Source organism: Ylistrum balloti, unplaced genomic scaffold (genome assembly GCF_031769215.1).
Source record: "Ylistrum balloti isolate Yb309-2 unplaced genomic scaffold, AGI_CSIRO_Ybal_v1 Utg370840, whole genome shotgun sequence".
NCBI lineage: Eukaryota > Metazoa > Mollusca > Bivalvia > Pectinida > Pectinidae > Ylistrum > Ylistrum balloti.
The window spans coordinates 1715419-1736998 of NW_026782484.1; the positions used below are offsets into that span (position 1 = coordinate 1715419).

Below are 21580 nucleotides of genomic sequence, written 5' to 3' on the forward strand. Positions count from 1 at the left end.
ATATTCTTTACTTAGCGGTATAACTAATAATCAACCCTTGGGAAGCTATGGAAAGACTTGGTGCAGAAATTATCTCTTTATGTATTCTTTGATATAACCTAACACTTTCGGATATTAAACCGACTGACTGAGTCAATATACACGAATCTGCTACCTATAAGCGTTGTCTTACCGACGACCGTTAGTGTTCTGGTGACGTACTCATCATGAAATGAATTACCTCTGTTTATATTGCTAACCTGAAGAATGCTGACAGACAAACATGACTTAAGTAAAGCCGGCATAACCTGGCGTAACATTTAGAACTCTTCTATTTTTGAGTAAACGCGGGAACCGTGGAATTTCGCTTGTGAACCCCGTAGACAAGCTTAACACATTCAAGATGGCGACCATAATGGACTGAATGCGATGTTTATGGTGCAAATGTTATTACCAAGAACCCCTCGAAATCCAAAGGTATTAACAGATTATGTTGTTACTGTGTGCCATGAATTGTTCAAGTAAAATGTTGTTTGTTGTGACATCATTTTGACTAAATTCTAAATGAACGAATTTGAATTTTGCAGATCGAGTGGCGGTGGATTCAATCTCGGCCAATGTCTCGTTGATCTGGATAAAAACTGTTATTTATGACAACAGGGGCAACATCTTTGGCAAGTAAAATAAGATCGTCCCCAAGTTGATACCTGAAAATGGCCGATTCTAGCACAAGAAGACGTGTGAAATTGTACATGCTAAATGAAGACCGGCAATGGGATGATCGTGGGACAGGTCATGTGTCATCGGCCTATGTTGAAAGATTGAAAGGAATGTCCCTGCTGGTCAGATCGGAAACAGATGGTCAGTAAATACGGATGCTGTGGTAGTGTGATGTTGTTGATGAGATGTAATTACAAGATATACAATTTAGCATGTCAGTGTTTAAAATACCCCAGTCTAGGTCTAGCGAACATTATGTAGGTCAACCGTCGCTCGCACTCGCAAGAGTAAGATGTGGTCGGTATGGACAACAAAGCACACGTGTGTTTCTATACGTGTAATGCGTGTATTATTCCATAAGTTACATTCACCTAAAATAAGAATAGGTTTATATGATCTTCTTTCAATGTCAAAGCATGCGATGCTGCTGTTTGTAGTGTATCACATCTTCGATGTGTTGACGTAAGCATCGTTGACACTGTACCCTGTGACCTGACAAGCGTAAGGACAATTTTTTCTCATTGAATTTTATATTAAGATATCGTTAAAACGACACACGTAGTCCATGTTATAGCTAGAAGAATTAGTTTCTTTACAAAATTCACCATTAACTTGCGATTCCTGTGTTTTATTTTGCTATGGCAGGGTGAGGTTCTTCAATTGTCGGTTATTTGTGTAGACATACCAATTTTAAAAGCAATTTCAGTTTGGTAGGGAGGATCGGGCACCTGATATAATTGCTGTGAAACAAAAGTCTTGAATGACATGATCCATCATTAAAAGCAATTTATTTTTTCATGATTAAATTGCTTTTAATTGAACATTACAACACATCATGATATAAGAAATTTTGTTTCCTTTCCTATAGCCCACTTCTGAGTGTTTTGGCTTGGCAAAATTGTACTTTTTTTGCATGGTATGATAAATTGAGGGCTCTTGGATAGGAGTTTAAGGAAGTAGGACTAATGGATACATAATTGATTTTGAAGTTTTACTTTCTTGTTGTTTAGTTAAAAACATTAGAATCTAGCTAGTTGATTTGTTCATTGATGTAATCACCAGTATTGTAATCCTAAATGCTTTTCATCCATAAAATATTTGAGAATGTGCTGTGCTCTGAACTAACCACAAAGTATCCCAACAAAAATAACTGATCAAATAGTTAACTTTTTTACAACGAGTGAATAAAGTTTGGTAAAATTAAATTTCGAAAAGTTGGCTTGTGGTTTGACTAAATGTTAAGTGGAAAGTGCTGGTATTGTTATTGAGAAAGTGGACATTTTACACAACATATTTAATGGTTAGATATAATAAATAAATTTGTCATTGTTAAGAAAATTAGAGAGACATTGTATTACTTAACAAAGTCAATTCACCAATAATCTGCTCTCTGAATTAACAATATACATTTCACTTTTTTCCTTAAAGCAGATTATTTCTTCAATATATGCAAAAAAATCATGCTATGTTAATATACATTAATTTTGTATTCTCAGGTTCAATCTTACTGGAATCAAAGATTCAGCCAGACACTGCTTATCAGAAACAACAGGTAAATAAATAAGAGCTGTTAAGTGAATCTGGTAAACATTACCAGGTATTTATGGCTATATATATATGGTTTTTAAAGATTACTTTCATATAAATGTAATTAGACTTTAATAAGAAATCCTATTCTCTGCTTGTATTATGGTACTTTTTACCTGCTGTTGTTGAATTGGAAGTTGAGGGATTAACAGAAGTATTCTTTCAGTTTTAAGATAACACTGCTGTTTTTTATTACTTGTAGGAAACTTTGATTGTATGGTCTGAAGCGGACAATTATGACTTGGCCCTTAGTTTCCAAGAAAAAGCTGGTTGTGATGAAATTTGGGAAAAGATCTGCTCTGTAAGTAAAAAGGGGGTTTCCATGACTGCTTATCTGTCAGAGGAATTATAAAATTAGCAGTAAGCAAAATGTTTGCTAAAAGTGGTAAGAAATGGTTTAGTAATAAGTTTGTATTAGCATTTTTAAAAGCATGACAACAGAAATTTTGATATTCAAAGTTAATACCTCTAAATGCTGCATAAACAGTACAGTATTATTTTGGTGACCTAGTGGTTGTGGTAGAATGTAATCTAATGTTAATATATTCAGTACCAGAGAAATTTATAGACAATACATTTTGATATTAAGGTACAAGGGAAAGACCCGTCTGTGGACATAACACAGGACATTGTAGAGGAGTCAGAGGATGAACGCTTCGATGAAATGCCAGATGCTGCCCCACCTATTGAGCTGCCTGCATGTGAGCTGAGTAAGCTGGATGAAATCTCAGAACTCTTCAGCAGTGTGCTTCCATCACCTATACGTAGAGAAAAGCTTTTCTACGCTATAGAAACTGATGGCTACATAAAGAAATTGCTGGACTTGTTTCATATGTGTGAAGACTTGGAGAACATTGATGGCCTCCATCACCTGTACGAGATCTTCAAGAGTATATTTTTATTGAACAAAAATGAATTATTTGAAATCGTGTTTGCAGATGAAACAATATTTGATGTTGTTGGAGTGTTAGAGTATGATCCATCACTACCACAGCCAGCCAAACACAGAGAATACCTACGGAACACTGCCAAATTCAAAGAAGTCATACCAATCACAAATCAAGAACTTCTCAATAAGATACATCAGACATACAGAGTTCAGTACATTCAAGATGTGATATTACCAACGCCCTCCGTTTTTGAGGAAAACATGCTCTCTACACTGACATCTTTCATCTTTTTCAACAAAGTTGAAATTGTCAGTATGATTCAGGTAAGTTGAATCTTAAGTATTTAACATTAAGGTTTTGAAATAATACCTTTGCAGACTGGGTTTTGTTCTACACTATTACATTATTGTTGTAGTTTACTGACTAGCATAGGTCTCAATTGGGCAGTTCATCAATTTTCAAGATTTTATACACATTTGCAAATTATTTTTTTTAACATGTAAACTTCTATGTTAAGTTGTGGTTTATATGACTTTCTTTAGTAAAGTTGGTTGCTTCACAGATATAAAAAGTTTTAATAAATCATGAAAGCTGAAATGTAAAGATACCTTATAATAATGATTTGGCTTTGTGACATTTCTGTCCCTCTAGTAAGCAAAATTCTTCAGCATAACAGAGGGACCTTGCTTAAAGATTTTATGATAGGGGCATTGAAAACTTTCTAACTTTAGTTGGGTCAGTGGTGTTTAAAAATTTGCCTGCTGCCTTCTATGACAATTTAATCTTCAACATAGTAGCATACTTCAAGTTAGGATGATGTTACAGTTTATGCTTGCAAGGTCTAGTCCTGGATGGTTGAACAACTATGGTACTTACATATTGGATTGATAATAAAATGCAGAATCTATTAGGAAATTAATGCAGTCTTTCAATTGTGTAAATTATTGTATAGTCATTTTTACTGTTTAAAGTTTTTGCAATTCTCTTTATAAAACAACCAATGATATTTTAGCAGAATGGAATTTCACAATCTGGATTTAAAAGATGATAAACTGTTGTCTCATTATTTCATGGATTCTATTTTTACATTCATGTTGATGTGCAACAAAATAGTGAAAATATCATCCTTAAAGAAAATAATTGGCTTACTGTAGTTGCTTATGCTGTGTCTTAGTAAAATCATACAAATTTCATTTCCAATAATGAGTCACAGCATGAAATAATAATGGGAAATTTCAATGATAAATAAAACCTCTTTATCATGCTGTTTACTTGATTTCAAGCTGACTTGTCAGCATCTTTTCATGGATTAGTTGTAATGATCAGGTTTAGAACAATCTAATAAGAATGAAACATAATATAAATTTTGTACATCAGAAACAAGAGAGTTTCCTTGATGGTAATTCCCATTTGTGGAGAATCCAGTATGGCATATACAGGTATTTGACCCTAAGAGTGACATGTACAAACTTTTATGTTGAAATAAAAACAAAAATTAAAATCCTGCCATCAAATTGGTAATCTAAAAATCAAAGCTAATTAATGTTTTTGCTTTGTTCCATTTTTCTCCAAGCAAAGTTGTTATTTTTCATCTACAGTATGTTTGAATAATTGCAGGATGCACTGACATGTAGTGCGTGCACTCAAAAACATTAACAACGAATGTTTATTGATAGGACTAGTTTTGTTTAAGTGACAAATCTGAATGGCCTCTTTTGCTTCTGGAAGACATCCATTTCTTCCTTTAAGATAGTGCTTTCTTGGAATTACTTTTCAGGCCTGGAGGTTGTTGATTGCTTAGGTTTTTAGAAAGAAAATTAGTTCCTGCACAATATTAATTTAAGTCCTGTTTGTCCAATTTCTTACAGACTTCAACCAAGGTTTGTCAAAGAAAGTGTTTGCATGGGACTGTTTTTCAGGTCCGAATTAAGGTTAAACAGGAAGTGATAGTGACTACAAAAAGAAGACCAAATTGTCCTCAATATCTCAAGTTGTGCTCCATTTTCCAGTCCACTTTGACAAGTGCTTCATTTTCAGTATATACAAAGTACTGAGAGGAAAAAAGGAAGAATAAAGAGTGCTTGATTTTTTTTGATAGATAACCATCTTAGATAAGAAAGTGGTGCTTCTAGGATTATCTTTTTACCTTTAGGGTTATCAGTTTCTTATTTTGGTTGGAAGCTCATAGGTTATCAGATTTGTTGATTTACAATTAATATACTATGTACATATACACTTCTTACTATAGAAGAATGTCATCCACTGAAATGTGGTGAGAATAGCTCAATCAGATAGTATTGGCCAACATATCCCCAGATAAAGATGGGGAGATGCAGGGTTTGATGTTCCCTGTGACAGTTTGTGTTCCTGGGAAAGCAGAGAAAGGCTGGTCTGTGCTATCATGGTTGTGTCCTTTGGAAAGACATGTTACCCAAATTGCTGTGGATGGCATGTATATTGTTGGAATACCGTTGTACATGAGAATTACTGTTTTTTTTTTTTTTTTTTTTTTTTTTGGGAGGGGGGGGGGGGGGGGGTGTCTGTTTTTAGAAATCGACACATGGTGTTAGCAGAGACTTTTCTTTCATCATGTGAAAAACTTGGGAGGGTGCAGATTATATGACTACATTTGTGAGAAAACACTCAGCTTGCACAACTGGGAATCGGGCCTAAACTTAAAATTATGTATGGACAGGAATAATTCAGGACTCTTTTTTTCTTTTTTACATAGAACTGCATTTATGTGGATAAAGATAGGAAGAAAATAAGATAAAACATGAAAATTTTGACATTACAGGAGGATGAAAAGTTTCTGACGACCCTCTTTGCTGAGTTGACAGATGACGAAACAGATGACAATGTTCGGCGTGATCTCATCCTCTTTCTGAAAGAGTTCTGCACTTTCTCTCAGACACTACAACCACAGAGTCGAGATTCTTTCTTCAAGGTGAGAAAACAATGCCCTGGTAAAAAAAAATTTATCATAAACTGAGTGGTAATAATAATCTCAGCCACAGTTGCTACATCACTGTAAACATTATCACTTAATTATAATAATTAGTTTGTTTGGAAAGTCTTAAAATGTTATCTCAAATTATGTTCATATCAACTGCCTTAGAAATCAAAGTAAACTTGCTGTAAGTGAAAATAATGCTGTTTCAGTAAAAAGTCTGAGGTAAATTAAGGTGGTGTACATCAATTATTTCTAAAGCCTTTATAACATCAGGGTAATACAGTTATGTTCCTTTAAGGCAAGCCAACTTGTATTATTATAAAATAAATATGACAATTTCAAATCACAGGATTCAAATCGAGAGAAAGCATTGTATTTATAAATTGTATTATTATGTACACACGTATCATTCAGATGAAAAATGTCTATTTAAACAGTTTTACTTAATAACAGATTTTTGTTATTGTAATCTAAATGTGGCCAGATGAAAAGTGCTTGAAAAGACAGACTAAAGATCATGTTTAGTGAACACATGATTTTACATATATATGTTTACAGATCCCAATACTTTATGATGTATATTAACATTAGTCTTAGTTTTCCTATAATGCTTAAAACATCAAAAATTTTGATATTCTGATTTCTTATATGATCAATATATTTCTTCATGTGTTTTTGTTCTTGTTTCAGACGTTGTCAGTCCTAGGCGTTTTATCAGCTATAGAAATTATCTTGGTAAGTTTTGGAACACATGAATTGAAAATATTTCTTTTGACTTCAAATGCAAAAAATTAAAAACATGTACTTCAGTTACTGCATATGTAACATCAATTCAACCTTGCCATGCATTGGCAGCAGACAACTAATATTACCCCAAGCCCCTTACCCTTTTATGTAAGGAGAGGGGGTAAATGGTAATCACTTTCTGTCTCAGTATGTATGCATCTGTGATAACTTGTGTACAAGATATCATGTGAACCCCATGAACAGATTTGGTTCATATTCATACCTTAGTATCATACCACAAGGCCTGCTTATGCTTAATTAGATTTTGGTGGTCAAGGTTAAAGGTCAAAAATGGAGAGTTAATGTTTTCCCCCAGGCATCAACATTTTAAATGGTAAGATTTTTATGCAAGTGATGAAAGACATTGGTTCATCACTTTACAATTGTTCTAGGATACTGCTATTTAGTGTCTGGATGCCTGTGGGGTTTACTATCCTTAACCAGTGTCAGATAAAGGAATTTTCGGGAGGGAGGGGGAAGCATGTTTTTAAACTTGTTTTGGACTCGCACTTCATTAGTATTCATTAATTTATAGTGAAATACAATTTGGACATGTACCTTGGCAAACAAACTAAATTTATAGTACACACAGACAAGAGTATTGTTTCCTGCATTTTATCATGGAATTGATATGTTCCTTCTCAAACTACAATGGAACATGTATTAGGTGGTTTGGTGATCTGTAAAGCCTGGAAATTGAAACAGCATATTCTGAAATTATTTTATTTTATTTTCCAGGGTCTTGATGACACTAAGATGAAAGCAGCAGCCATCGACATATTTTCTTATATAGTGGAATTCAGTCCGTCCATGGTCCGGGAATTCATTCTTCGAGAAGGCCAAAGTCATGATGATGTATGGAATTTTCCTTCTTTTGATGGAAGTCTATTAGATACTTTTATCATTATCTATGTAGTGGTTTAGAAAAGAAAGCATTGAAAAAAAGTCTGATTATTATATTGCAGGGTTTAAAACCTTTTCTTCATGGTAAAAATTTACATTTGAATTGTAAACTTTACAGCATATTAAAGGTTTGACTTTAGTTTCTAGACATAAAATAAGTTTAATGCAAACATGTACTTTTTGAATTGTTAATTGCAAAAATTTTTTTTTTCTAGGATGACCTACTCATTAATCTAGTCATCGAACAGATGATCAATGATACCGACCCAGGTAACGTATCAATTTTTTAACATGAAAATGTGAAATGTTACAGGTTAAATTTTCAACTACCCCAAGTTATTTTCACATGAATGTGTAGATTTCTTTAAGCCATATAACAAGATTCATTGTTCTAACAGTATAATCATTGTACTAGTTGAATATGTTTCTACTAAATATATATCATGTCTTTATGAGACAAAAAAACATTTCTTATCATTGTGCTTTTTATCAAGGAATGCTAGACAGGGATTGGTCAGTAGACTTTATAGGTAGATATTCGCACAGTGCTAGAAATGTAGGGTGATAGTTTTTTTTAATGCCACCATCATCAGATGGTGAGATAATTCAAATCGGCTTACATCTATGGTTTGTCCATCTGTAAACAAATTTTTATCACTGTGGCTTGAGAAGTCTTCAATGGATCTTCCTCAAAATTCTTACAGACTTTTCTTGGTCAATAGTTGTGGTTATTTGATTTTTGGGCAGATTAGAAAAATAAAAATTGCCAACAGGGGATATCTCAGTTTCATCAAACTTCTGCAGTTAGAATATTATTACTATTTCTTACAGGAATTTTCAAAATTCATATAATTAAGAGCAATAAAATAGGAAAGAAGACAAAATATTAAATTTTTAAAGAACAATTTAAGATAAAATAATAATGGGAGCCGAGATATCTCTTGAGATCTCTTTGTGCAACAAACTTGTGTGTCATAAAAGCTCCCCAAGAAATTCATTATATTACTCTGGTTCACATCATAATGGAAAGAATGGTTTCATAGTCTTTACTACTGGTAGAAAAGTAATTGTCACTCTACAGCAATATACACATATATATACAAACAAGTCGTCATTTTGTACATTTTGAGAGTGAATATTACTATTTTGATCTGATTGTAGAATTGGGAGGAGCAGTGCAGCTGATGGGAATTCTGCGTTTACTTATTGATCCTGAAAACATGCTGGCCACGTCAAATGTAAGGATATGTCTCCTGTATTAAAAGTATTGAAAAGCTATTTATTATTATATTGAGAAGATAGAAATGCTTTTGAATGCTTGATTAAATTTTTACAGACAAACTTAGATAAATGCATTGAATTTTGTGTATAGTGTTTGAAAAAAATTTTGTTGTATGTGACTGACAAGAATACAAGTTTTGGTGATGACTTATTGGTCTGAACTGCAATAAACTTGACCAAAATATAATTTTTTATTTTTTCTTGACTTTATCCAATTTCATCTTCGGGTTTAACTTTTGTGTCATTTTATTTCCAGAAAACTGAAAAGACAGAGTTTTTGAGTTTTTTTTACAAACGCAGCATGCATGTGTTGACTGCCCCATTATTTGCCAACACTGTTGACGAGAGGCCAAGCAAAGGTACAGTTTGTGAGTTGAACACCATTTTACATACCCTGTTCTAGTCAATAAGAACTGCTGCATACAAATTATTGGAATCTTTGAACAGCCTTTTTCTTGGAATTCTCTATATACTAATTTATTTTGCTTTCATGGAAATCTGTATTTACTTATTTATTTTGCTTTCATGGAACATTGTTATAACCAATTAATTTGCTTTCACGGAACTTTGTATTTCGCAATCTGTTTTGCTTTCACAGAACTCTTTATTTTACAATCTATTTTACTTTCATGAAACTTTGTATTTACCCATTTATTTTGCTTTCACGGCAATCTGAATTTTACCAGTTTATTTTGTTGATAGTATATAACTACTTAGTGATTTACAGTCGATTGCCATCCAGAATACTTTTTATGAAATCAGTAAAGTAATGATATTATGATCCCTTAACCAGATTTTCATACCTGTCACCAATTTTAGTATCTAACTCTATATGAATGGGAAACCAGGCATAATCATTGATAACCAATTCAGGTCCATATGTTTGTAATCCTTTTTGTAAAGGAAAAAAATCACTGCCAGAATGAATTAAACTTCTCGAACAGATTTATCATTATTTATAAATAGTAAGTGATCTCACATTGTAATAATGTAATAGTGAAACTCTGCCATGACATTTACATAAATCAAATTATATTGTGTATGTTGTTTAATTTCAGATGATTTCCAAACAGCCCAGCTGTCAAGCCTGATCCTAGAGTTACTTACCTTTTGTGTTGAGCACCACACTTACCATATCAAAAATTACATCATAAGCAAAGACTTACTACGCAGAGTACTAGTCCTCCTCAAGTCCAGGCATGCCTTTGTGGCATTATGTAAGTTACTTTAGACCAGTATCTGTATGTCTTTGGAGGGAGATACATGAGTAGATAAAATAATTGAAATGTATGATTATATATCCCAAACAGAGTGGGAACATTTTGTTTTTGCTGTTTCCTGTCCTTTTTTCTTCTGCCAGCAGTGTCTCTGATACAGTTCTCAAATGTTATTGGATGGAATTTACTGTTACAATATCTGGTGTTTTTTTTTCTTTGTTATTTCTTGTTCTATTCTTCTGCCAGCAAGGTTGTTATTTCTTGTTCTATTCTTCTGCCAGCAAGGTTTTTGTTACATTTCTAAAACATTATTGGATGAAATTTAACGAAACTTTACACAAATTTTCTTGTTTGAGAGGTGGTGTAAGAATTTTTTTGTTGTTTTTTAAATCAGTCCCTATTACTAATCAAGAATGGCTTCTGAATAGTAAAATTTGACCAAAACTTAGATTTTGTCCAATTTCCATGAAAATTAGTGTGTAGCTGTTGTTTCATCCCAGAAGCACACCGATGACATTACTTTTCTGATTAGTTGAAATTTAGATGTCAATTTGTCAAGAAAATTGATGTATTGGTATTTTGTGACATCAGGAACACAATGAAGGAGTCCATTTTCTGATTTTAAAAAGTGACAATTGAGAGGACCTTCTCATAGGTTGCAATTTACATAGTGTGCAATATTGATTAAAATTGGTATATAGATGTTCTCATTTGAGAACATGACATTGCTGACAAAAATTTACATGGCAGTTGGTTTGAAATCCTTGTACATTTTTAGGATTCTCTAAATTTTTCTTTTGAATAATGTGGAATGTAAAAATTGTTTCATTTTTATCACTTTTCGTATCAATCATAATTTAACACTATGTACACCCATTATGACTGTAGGGTGTTCAGGGTATATATCGGTACGATAGAGTCCCAGTTATAGTTTGTGCTTGTTACTCTTGATATGTGATAGTTGCCAATGGAACTTTAGTGATACAGTATATCGGGAATAATTTAAAGACTAATTAATACATCTGTTGAGCTGATTGAGCTGACATACCTGCATTCACTTAAACACTATCTAGTGGTGAATAGTCATGTAATAGATAAATACTGGTTGTTATGCAAGTCTCTTATGTAGTGTGACTGGTCAGTTAGGTCTCCAGCTGCTATTAGAATCTGCACTTATAAACAAAAACGTATAAATGTCCATTCTGAAGTATTCATAGTTGTCAGAAGAGGCCGTTGGCATTTCTGAGACAATAAAATTGCAAACAAATGAAATGCGCAAAAATTGCAAAAGGCCCATTTTGTGAATTTTACAGAAGTTTTGTGGTGTGAAAGTATCCTGATATAGTGTTTAATAGTTTGCAAGTATCTGTTTGATATCAAGTGTTCATTTGGTAAGGTTATAAGATTACTCTCAGATATCCTGAATGTGACCTCCTGAACTCCACTCGTATTTGAAATTAAATCTTTTGATTATTTTCTGCAGGTGCATTGCGGTTCATGAGAAAGATAATTGGACTGAAAGAAGACTTCTACAATAGATATATAGTTAAAGGTTGTTTATTCAAACCAGTAGTAGATGCATTTAAAGACAATGGAAACAGATACAATCTGCTGAACTCGGCAATCATAGAATTATTTGAATATGTTAAACTGGTAAGTCCGATAATAATCTCATGTTGTAGTTTCAACCTGAGTTAACAAGTTTAATTGGTTTTCATATCATACCTGTAACAATAATTGTCTTTTGTGACTTATTTCAGATAAGATATATGATGGATATATATATTCTTTAAAAATTAAAATGGTATATTGGTCTTGTGTACAACTGAATTAAACATGAAAGTAGCTAGTAATATGATAATTCCCATTGTTTAAATACTTCTAGATATACTAACAATTTAAATTACTTGACTTGTTCTGAAAACTCCTGGTTTGCATTATTCCTTTGTCTTGTCTGAATTTGAAGTATTAATACATTCTTTTATATTTTACAGGAAGATATTAAATCCTTATGTTCTCATGTAGTAGAAAGCCATATCAAAGATTTAGAAGTTGTTACATATGTTACAACATTCAAGTCCCTCAAAATGAGATATGAACAACAGCAGGAGAGACTCAAAGAAAAGGCCAGTCTTGATGGGTATGTGGAATTTATATTTAAAGTGTTGTAATAAATAAGACAATTTCATCAGGTATTTAAACAAAAAACCATTCTTTATGGATGTATGAAATATCAGAACACTCGGAGGGCATTGTATATGACAATCAGAATCATTTGAACACACCTGAAGCTATAGCTTAACGAATTTAATGGAAAGAATGCATAACACATTTTACAGGACGCCGTCACTTCTGAGAAATAACAGATATCGACGTGACGCCCGCACTATGGATGAGGAAGAAGAAATGTGGTTTGATCAGGATGAAGAAACGGATGACAATGATTGTACAGTACATATGTCTGACCTGTTCAAGTCCAAGTTCCCTAACTGTGTGGTGACAGTGGAGAGAGAACCTGTGGATACTGAATTTGATCCCATCAATAGAAAAGGTAGAACTGCTGTGGAATTCAAATCAATCATGCCTGATTTATTGTCTTGAGGTTCTAGGGATGAAAAGTGTCTTAAGATGGTGTTCAGGGTAAAAATTGGGAGTGTTTTTCTTCCTTGCTTGAGGTGCATTTTAACTTAGAATGCCCATGTTTGAGATGCCTGTTACTTCTTTAATATTTGAATAACAAAGTCTAGGGACCACTTCACATAGTGGTTTTAATGCACCCAAATTCATGATCCTGATCTAAAACTCAACATTGCTGCCATTGAGAACTTGAAAACATTTCCTACAACTGTCTGAAAGGGTGCACTGATTTATACACCACTTCCTGCAAAAAGTGTCAATATTTCTTGTGATAATTCTAAAAGTTTTGGGGAATTTGTCTTGACATATATTTCTTTAATCCTTTTATATGATTTGTCAAATTCGTTCAATTCATTTTTACTTTGATATCTTCATTCCTCAGTGAAAGAGCAGCCTACAGATCTGCGAGACTCGCCCCCTCGCTTACTGAACAAGTCCTCACCCACCATCAACATTAACCTACGGGCTGGGACGGGTAGTCCTGAGACCAGTCCAAACAGTCCCCCTGGTAGTCCTGGTAGTCCTGGAAGCCCTGATAGTCCAGGCTGTACGAATGACCCATGTCCTACCCCTAACTGCTCCCCCAACGTTCCCATATCACCGGTAGAGAAAGCCAACACCATTACAGCTAAGCGGGTAAGTCTAGACACTGAAATAATCTGGCTCTTTAAAACAAGAAATGTTGAAAAATATCTCAACAAAAATATTATTCACAGTTAGACTGATCACTGAGATACTAACTGCACTTTCCAATTTGTGGCCCGCTTTTTACGACATGAGTTGTTTCCATATTCTTTCTGCTTGATATGTAGTATTGTGAAAGCGATAATTCTTTCCCTTTATATGTTTTGTCTGTAATTTTGTTACTTAACTGTATATATGTGTGAAACATCTTGCCCATGTTATATGCCTCTGCCATTTCTTGTGGAGATGTGGTAATGGGGGATAAAGAATGTTGTCTATGTCTGTCCTGTCCCATTTCTTGTGGAGGTGTGGTAATGGCAGATAAAGAATGTTGTCTATGTCTGTCCTGTCCCATTTCTTGTGGAGGTGTGGTAATGGGGGATAAAGAATGTTGTCTATGTCTGTCCTGTCCCATTTCTTGTGGAGGTGTGGTAATGGGGGATAAAGAATGTTGTCTATGTCTGTCCTGTCCCATTTCTTGTGGAGGTGTGGTAATGGGGGATAATGAATGTTGTCTATGTCTGTCCTGTCCCATTTCATGTGGAGGTGTGGTAATAGGGGATAATGAATGTTGTCTATGTCTGTCCTGTCCCATTTCTTGTGGAGGTGTGGTAATGGGGGATAAAGAATGTTGTCTATGTCTGTCCTGTCCCATTTTAAATCAATATCATATCCTGTGAAGTTCTTGGTAAATTTGTCTCGTATTTACCGTAGCACAACATTGAGTGCTGCATCTCATTATATTAAGGTTTCCTTAAGTAATTGCTTGCAGTTTTGATAAATATTAGATAATCATTTATTGAAAAGGTACTGATTGTTAAGGATTTATAGAAACATTTTGTTCTTAGAGATGACCAAGGCAAGCGACTAATTGGCTTACTTTTATAGTTGTCTTTATTTGTAATCTTGATGCATGTTGCCAATGCACTAGAACAATAAGTTATTGAATTATTGTTTGTTTGCTTTACAGCCAACCCTAGTCGGTTTAGTGGATTATCCAGACGAGGATTCAGACGAAGAGGAAGAAGATGAGGAGGCACCATCAGCTAAACGACAAAGACTAGCCACGTAACACAATCTAGTGTTATAGAGAATAGATGGACTAAGTCATTGAATATGATGCCTCAACTGACCAACAGCCCCAACCCCAAACAAATGTCAGGGCTGGGACAGAGCACTGTCGGGTCAACTGTTGACCCCTTTTTAAGGCTGTGGAATGTGTCTCTTCTCATGCTTTGACCAGCATCAATAGCAGTATGGGTGCTAGTGAAACAATTGCCTGTGATCTGTATGTGGCTTGATAGAAACTTACTACCATTCCACTACATACATGAATTGTGGGGAATTCAAATACCAACGCAACATTAGTTGTTAGGAGATCATGTGACAATTATTGTCCTAAATCTAAATTATGTGGACCATTTGTATTACAGAATGTTTCACCGTCTGTAGAACCTCAGGATCTGAATTTTTTATCTTTTAAAAGAAATTTAAAAGTAAAGTAAAATGAATGTGTTTGCGAGTCGAATGTGCCAATTCTACAATGATCACCCAGAAGGTATTACAGTAGATTTGAAAACATTGACCTTTTGGTCACACTGCCCGAAGTAAGATTACAAGATGTAGTTCTTTCACAAAAGACAATTCAGCACATATTGTTGTGAGAGACCCATAGGGGACCTAAGGGATGCCAGTCGTTGTAGGAATCACATTTAACTGGGATCTCAAATCATGATGCATGCAACATAATCCATTACTGATTATCTCCCTTGAGTTAGTAGGTAAAAATGTGAAAAGCATTTCCACATCTTTTGTGTGATATTTTTTAAACCAACATGTGTCATTAGTTCATAATCATTGTCATTGACATCATTTATCCATTATTACCATTTTCTATTCATTTTCATCTCAGTGCTTCATCAACATAGTAGCCTTGTGTTGTAAATGAATTTTTTGTATAGTTAATTTAAGAAAGTGAAGTACTTCGACCAATTGGTCAAAAATACAGTCACAGACATTTCTTCTCTTCATGCTCTATAGTTTTTAAATGAAAACCATATCTGTATGTGATGAGTGACTTATTTATATATTATTAGAAAATTTAAATGATTGTGTTGTCAAAAATAAGTTGGGAGGATTATTTTCTTGTAGGTTTTGTCAAAAATACACCTGGGAGGATTATTTTCTGGTAGGTTTTGTCAAAAAAAGAAAAAGAAAAAATATCCGGGAGGATTATTTTCTGGCAGATTTGTAAATTATTTTGTTGCTAATAAAATCTCATTGTGCTATGTACACAGTTCCTTGCTGACAGAGTTACACTGTCAGAGGCAGCAAGCATTATTTAAATCTGCATGATTGGTGCATGCCCGTTATGTCATGTACATGTACCATTGTTATTTGTTCCAAGAGGATGTTAAATATGTACATACAAATATATATCTATATAGTAATGGAATAGTCTGTGACTTAATTTTAAATGATGGAATCACACACAGGAAGATGGTTTGAATCCCAAAAAGAAAAACAAGACAAATCTCATGCATTCATTATGTGACGTTTTATGTATAAATAAGCTCATGTTTAATTAAAAAGTAAATATGACAGAAAATAAATGCAATATGAAAACTTACACCCATGCATAGTTGTTGATATTTCATTATTGCCACAAGGGGTAGCTTGAATGAAGTGTAGTGCAAGTGACATACAAACACCCTAGTTTACAAAAGATGAAGATGTTAATATCTTGTTTAAAATAATCCAGGGAATTCACAGAAAATAATTAGGCATGATTAAGTAAGTTTCCGGAAGGTCAAGGTTGGGGTCATGACATTCGACATTGGTATGCTGCACTATCGAAGTTGCCGAATCATTAATGATATGAAAATTGTCAAAACCTTTACTAAAGGTTTAGTACTGAGAACGGTCAAGCTTCATATTTATAAAGTTCAATTAACTCCTAAAAGCAAATAAAAACTCACTTAACAGGACTTGTTTGATTAAGCAAAGGTTGATTTGAACTTAAATGAGAAAATACATTAGGTCAACAGATACAAAGGCAAGGTAAGATTTCCCAACACATGAAGCAGAATCGACAAGATGTCCTGAAGTCAAAGGGGGACGGTCAGTTGGTGGTCTACGAAGTTTTGATGTCGCTTATGTCCATGGTCCGTTCGTAAACAATCCTTGGTTATCACTTTTTCTTGAGAAGAACTAAAATTAAATTATTCGCATTTCATTGAAAGTTCCGTTTTCTCCCTCCTAATTCTGGGACGGAACAGTAAAACAACATGGCCGACACGCCGTCATCTTAGATTTTTACAATGAAAGAATCTTATCGATGGATCCTTCTCAAATTTCGTATGTACATTGCCTTTGGTCCGCAGTTATTCTCTTTGGAGACTAAGATGACATTAAAATGGCTGACAGGTGGCCGTCTTGAATTTTGACAATGTAAGTTTGTTATCACTTTTACGCGAGAAATACAGGAGGGATATTTCTCAATTCCATAAGTTAGTTCTCTCTGATTTGCGCCCTTTTAATTCTGGGACTGACCATGAAAACAAGATGGATGACAGGCGGCCATCTTGGATTGAACGTTCGACGTTCATAAAGAAATAATTCCGGCTTTATTTTTTTTATCCGATTATCACTGTTACCAAAAATTGATTATATATATGCCAACTCATTCTTTGCCCAAGCATTAAGTACAAGCACACAATTGACCGACGGCTCGGTACGAGTTCGTGTCGTGGCATTCTTACACACTGTAACTTGCTGCAAATAGAATTCCCTATCCTCGGTCTACTAGCTTCCACTTTTCATCTAGTTTTGATGAAACTTCATACACAAATTTGCGGCCACCTTGTATTGGTCGAGTACTCATCTCGACCCAGCTGGTTGAAAAATGAGGTTTTCCATTGTTTTACATTGTTGAGAATGTGTTGTTGATTTCTTCATTGTATCGAGCAGTAAACAAAAGCGTATTGTTGGATATGATTGATATTTATGTGCAATAAACGATAGAGTATTGTTACATATTATATATATTTATGTCTGAAAAAGTATGATTGCATTTTCGATTTGTTCGTGGGGCGAGGGGATGAGTGACGTATGTTGGTTGGGATACTGTTCCAATGGGCATAGGATACAGTGCCTAGTACGTGGTCAATCACGTTTCTGAAATAGTTCACGTAACTTATAAAGACAATCAATGCTTTTCTGTTCAGATATAGACGCGGGGAAGAAATGATGACTTTTTATTTTAGCAAGATAGGCTCATACAACGGCATAAATGTTGTTTCTGAAAAAAATACAGACATCGACGTCGCAGTAGTAGGTAGATGTTGAAATATGACACCCTTGTAACCTTGTCGGCTGTCATATTTATGTGCACTGTATTATGGTGTTGGCCCCATTTTCGAAACGTGCATTCCATCAACCATCATATTTGCATTGGGAGGCGTAGTTAAGTTATCCTAACACTTTGATAAGTAAAGTTCGTCCGTGACCCTGCGGCGTGTAGTGACACGAAGTAGGTCATCTTAAGCAGTACAACAATACAAACGGCGTGCCGCGCGCTAAATATCGGTGAGTATACCCAAATATATAACTCTCTTCGATATTTGTGTGCCGTATTTTCAAAATAATAGCATACATTGCTCGACAGAAATTTTATTTTGCTGTTTTTTACTGGAAAAAATGCATTGAAGTCCCGAAACAGTAAAACTGTGCTATCCGGATCTACGTGCGAAGTAAGCAGAAGATAAATGTATTGATATATTATCCGGGTCTATGTGCGAAGTAAGTAGAAGCTTATTGCATTGATGTATTTTCCGGATCAACGTGCGAAGTAAGTAGAAGTTAATTTTTATCCGAGTATCCAACGTAAGGAAGAAAGATGTAGGGAAAAACTAAGAACAAAGAACGGACTATTCAGTCTGACAAAAAATGTGAAACAGGCGGAGATGATGATGAACTAACAATTTAACACTACTGCTGTCATGGTGGTAAGTGTAATAGATAACACATGGATAAAAATCCCTGCATAAATGGACGGGAGCAAGAGTATTCAAACAAAAGCCCAGACAAGCTCTCAGGAATAAGTGACTACGGTAAGGAATCCCAAAGGATACTGAAGTCTTTCAGCAGTCACAAGATTAAACTGATAGAATATGTTACCTTGGCTGTCACACCTGGTAACTGATAGAATATTTTACCTTGACTGTCACACCTGGTAACTGATATAATATGTTACCGTTATTGTCACACCTGGTAACTGATAGAATATGTTACCTTGACTGTCACACCTGGTAACTGATAGAATATGTAATCTTGACTGTCACACCCGGTAACTGATAGAATATGTTACCTTTACTGTCACACCCGGTAACTGATAGAATATGTTACCTTGACTGTCACACCCGGTAACTGATAGAATATGTTACCTTGACTTTCACACCTGGTAACTGATAGAAAATGTTACCTTGACTGTCACACCTGGTAACTGGTAGAAAATGTTACCTTGACTGTCACACCTGGTAACTGATAGAATATGTTACATTGACTGTCACACCTGGTAACTGATAGAATATGTTACATTGACTGTCATACCTGGTAACTGATAGAATATGTTATCTTGACTGTCACACCTGGTAACTGATAGAATATGTTACCTTGACTGTCACACCTGGTATCTGATAGAATATATTACCTTGACTGTCACACCTGGTAACTGATAGAATATGTTATCTTGACTGTCACACCTGGTAACTGATAGAATATGTAACCTTGACTGTCACACCTGGTAACTGATAGAATATGTTACCTTGAATGTCACACCTGGTAACTGATAGAATATGTTATCTTGACTGTCACACCTGGTAACTGATAGAATATGTAATCTTGACTGTCACACCTGGTAACTGATAGAATATGTAACCTTGACTGTCACACCTGGTAACTGATAGAATATGTAACCTTGACTGTCACACCAGAAAGGTGCTCTGTTATTCGGTCTTTTCTGTGCCCGACCTGGATATTCCTTGAGCACATACTCAGTGTCGACACTCGATACAACTCCTGCTAAGGTAAGTGAACTCTCAACTTTCTTGATTTAGTCAAAACATCAGGAATTTTCCCGGGAGAGTACAGTCTCTCTATTGATAAGTTAGCAACAGGCGTCCTTCATTCAGCACGTGAACTATATATCCCGAATTGACAAGCCAGTTGAACGGGTCAGTTCGATGGTAGACAATATCAAAGGAGACAATAACAGAATGTTGAATGTGATGCAAACAAAGACGGTCTGAGTTCAAGAGATCAACTATTGTTGTATAAAACGGCAGCCAAATTGTCATTCCGTTCAGCTTGAGTAAAGAAATGCTTAATCTCGTTCACAAACACACCTTGGAACCGCTAAGTGTAATAGCCGCGACATGTATTGGCTATGTATGAACTTCGATATAAAAGACACTGACAGTAACTATTCTTCCAAACAGCCATGTAGCTTGTGACGAGTTTGAGTCTAGAAAGTGTCTACTACTTGTGGACTTCTATACTAAGTAGGTAATGAAGTTCGTGTTTGCTTGCCATGTGTTACCCTAGACACTGCTTTCTAACAACGGAACGCAGTTTACTTCTACAGTAACTCGGCCAGGAAGAAATGTACAGCAGTCAGAGCGACTTGACATGCAAATAGTGTTATATTACTGTAGAATAATGTGATAGTGTCATTTTTTTTGTCATCGTTTATTTGTGTTGCATTAGCACTGTGGAAAGGGCACAATAGTTCCTGTCCTATTTACCAGGACAATATTGCTAAGTAATTGGTATTAGTTAATGGCTTGTAATGTTAAAAATTATGCTTTTTTTCTGACAATTAATTTCTACAATATTTCAAAAGTTCTAGTGACAATTAAATTGAACAAGCAGAAAGTGACTGTGCTTATGAATAAAACTACACAAGATTAATGATTTAAACATCCTTTATTCAGTTAGTTCATTTATTGGCACATGTACAATTTTTTTCTTCTTAAATGTAAAGGGGATGTAATGCATGGTTATGCTTGACCAGATCACACTACAGTCGGCATCAAGTTACGATGAAAAAAATAGACTCTTTCTTTTAGAGATAAGATATGATTATATCGTTTACTGAAATTATTACATTGTTAAAGAAAATGACGATACTACTTATTCAAGTTGGTAACATCAATAATCAATAAGTGGTATCACCTTAACATTTACTTTATAAAATCAACCAATAGAGATCACTTATTTTAATTGTGATCTAAGCAGAGACAAAGACTAAGGGGCTGAATATATGATATATAACATAAAATCATACAACTTTAAATATAGTTGACAGATATTCTCTTGTGAAATACATCTCGATTAGTTATAACGTGCACGTGCTGCGGAGGAGCTCTCGCGTTACCGTCCTGGGTAGCTTTACAGATACGGTACACGATACAACATTGCTGTGGGATATGGGTGAAAGGAAGTGATGGATATTGAAATGGTTGTTATTTTTACATGTGTTATTAAGATACCTGTATGTTATTTTATTAGTATAGTTCCTATTTGTGACGAATCTTTTAAAATTGTCACGTTTTGGTTTTTTTCTTTCTGTCGTAACCTTTACAATGATGAGAAAGATTTCAGTGGTCTTAATGTGGCACTGGTCAGGTGATCATACCATGATTCACTATGTTACGTCATAGTGCTCGGCACTGCGTCATTCGCATTATGATCATATGTAACTATTTATAGAGAATACATTGTGAGTATCTATAAATATAAGCTGTATTCTGACTCGGGACAGAAAGACAAAAGTGGCTCGCCTCTTTTGTCTTTCTTCACCCTCGCCAGAATACAGCTTATATTTTAAGACGCTGACCATGTATTCTACATATCCCGCAACGATGACGCACTCTTAAATAATT

The 21580-nt window shown here is 34.7% G+C and overlaps 1 protein-coding gene across 1 annotated transcript; it reads left to right on the forward strand.

The window, feature by feature from the left end:
* Positions 1 to 383: 383 nt before the first annotated feature.
* Positions 384 to 16266, forward strand: LOC132558994 (serine/threonine-protein phosphatase 4 regulatory subunit 3A-like). Its single transcript, XM_060223618.1, has 17 exons — positions 384 to 456; positions 567 to 840; positions 2196 to 2251; positions 2489 to 2587; positions 2876 to 3499; positions 5974 to 6123; positions 6820 to 6864; positions 7654 to 7770; positions 8034 to 8088; positions 8980 to 9056; positions 9356 to 9458; positions 10158 to 10316; positions 11800 to 11969; positions 12311 to 12456; positions 12656 to 12867; positions 13336 to 13589; positions 14608 to 16266. Exons 2-17 carry the CDS (start codon positions 693 to 695, stop codon positions 14707 to 14709), a joined length of 2517 nt encoding a protein of 838 aa, XP_060079601.1. The 5' UTR covers positions 384 to 456; positions 567 to 692; the 3' UTR covers positions 14710 to 16266.
* The last annotated feature ends 5314 nt before the right edge of the window (positions 16267 to 21580 follow it).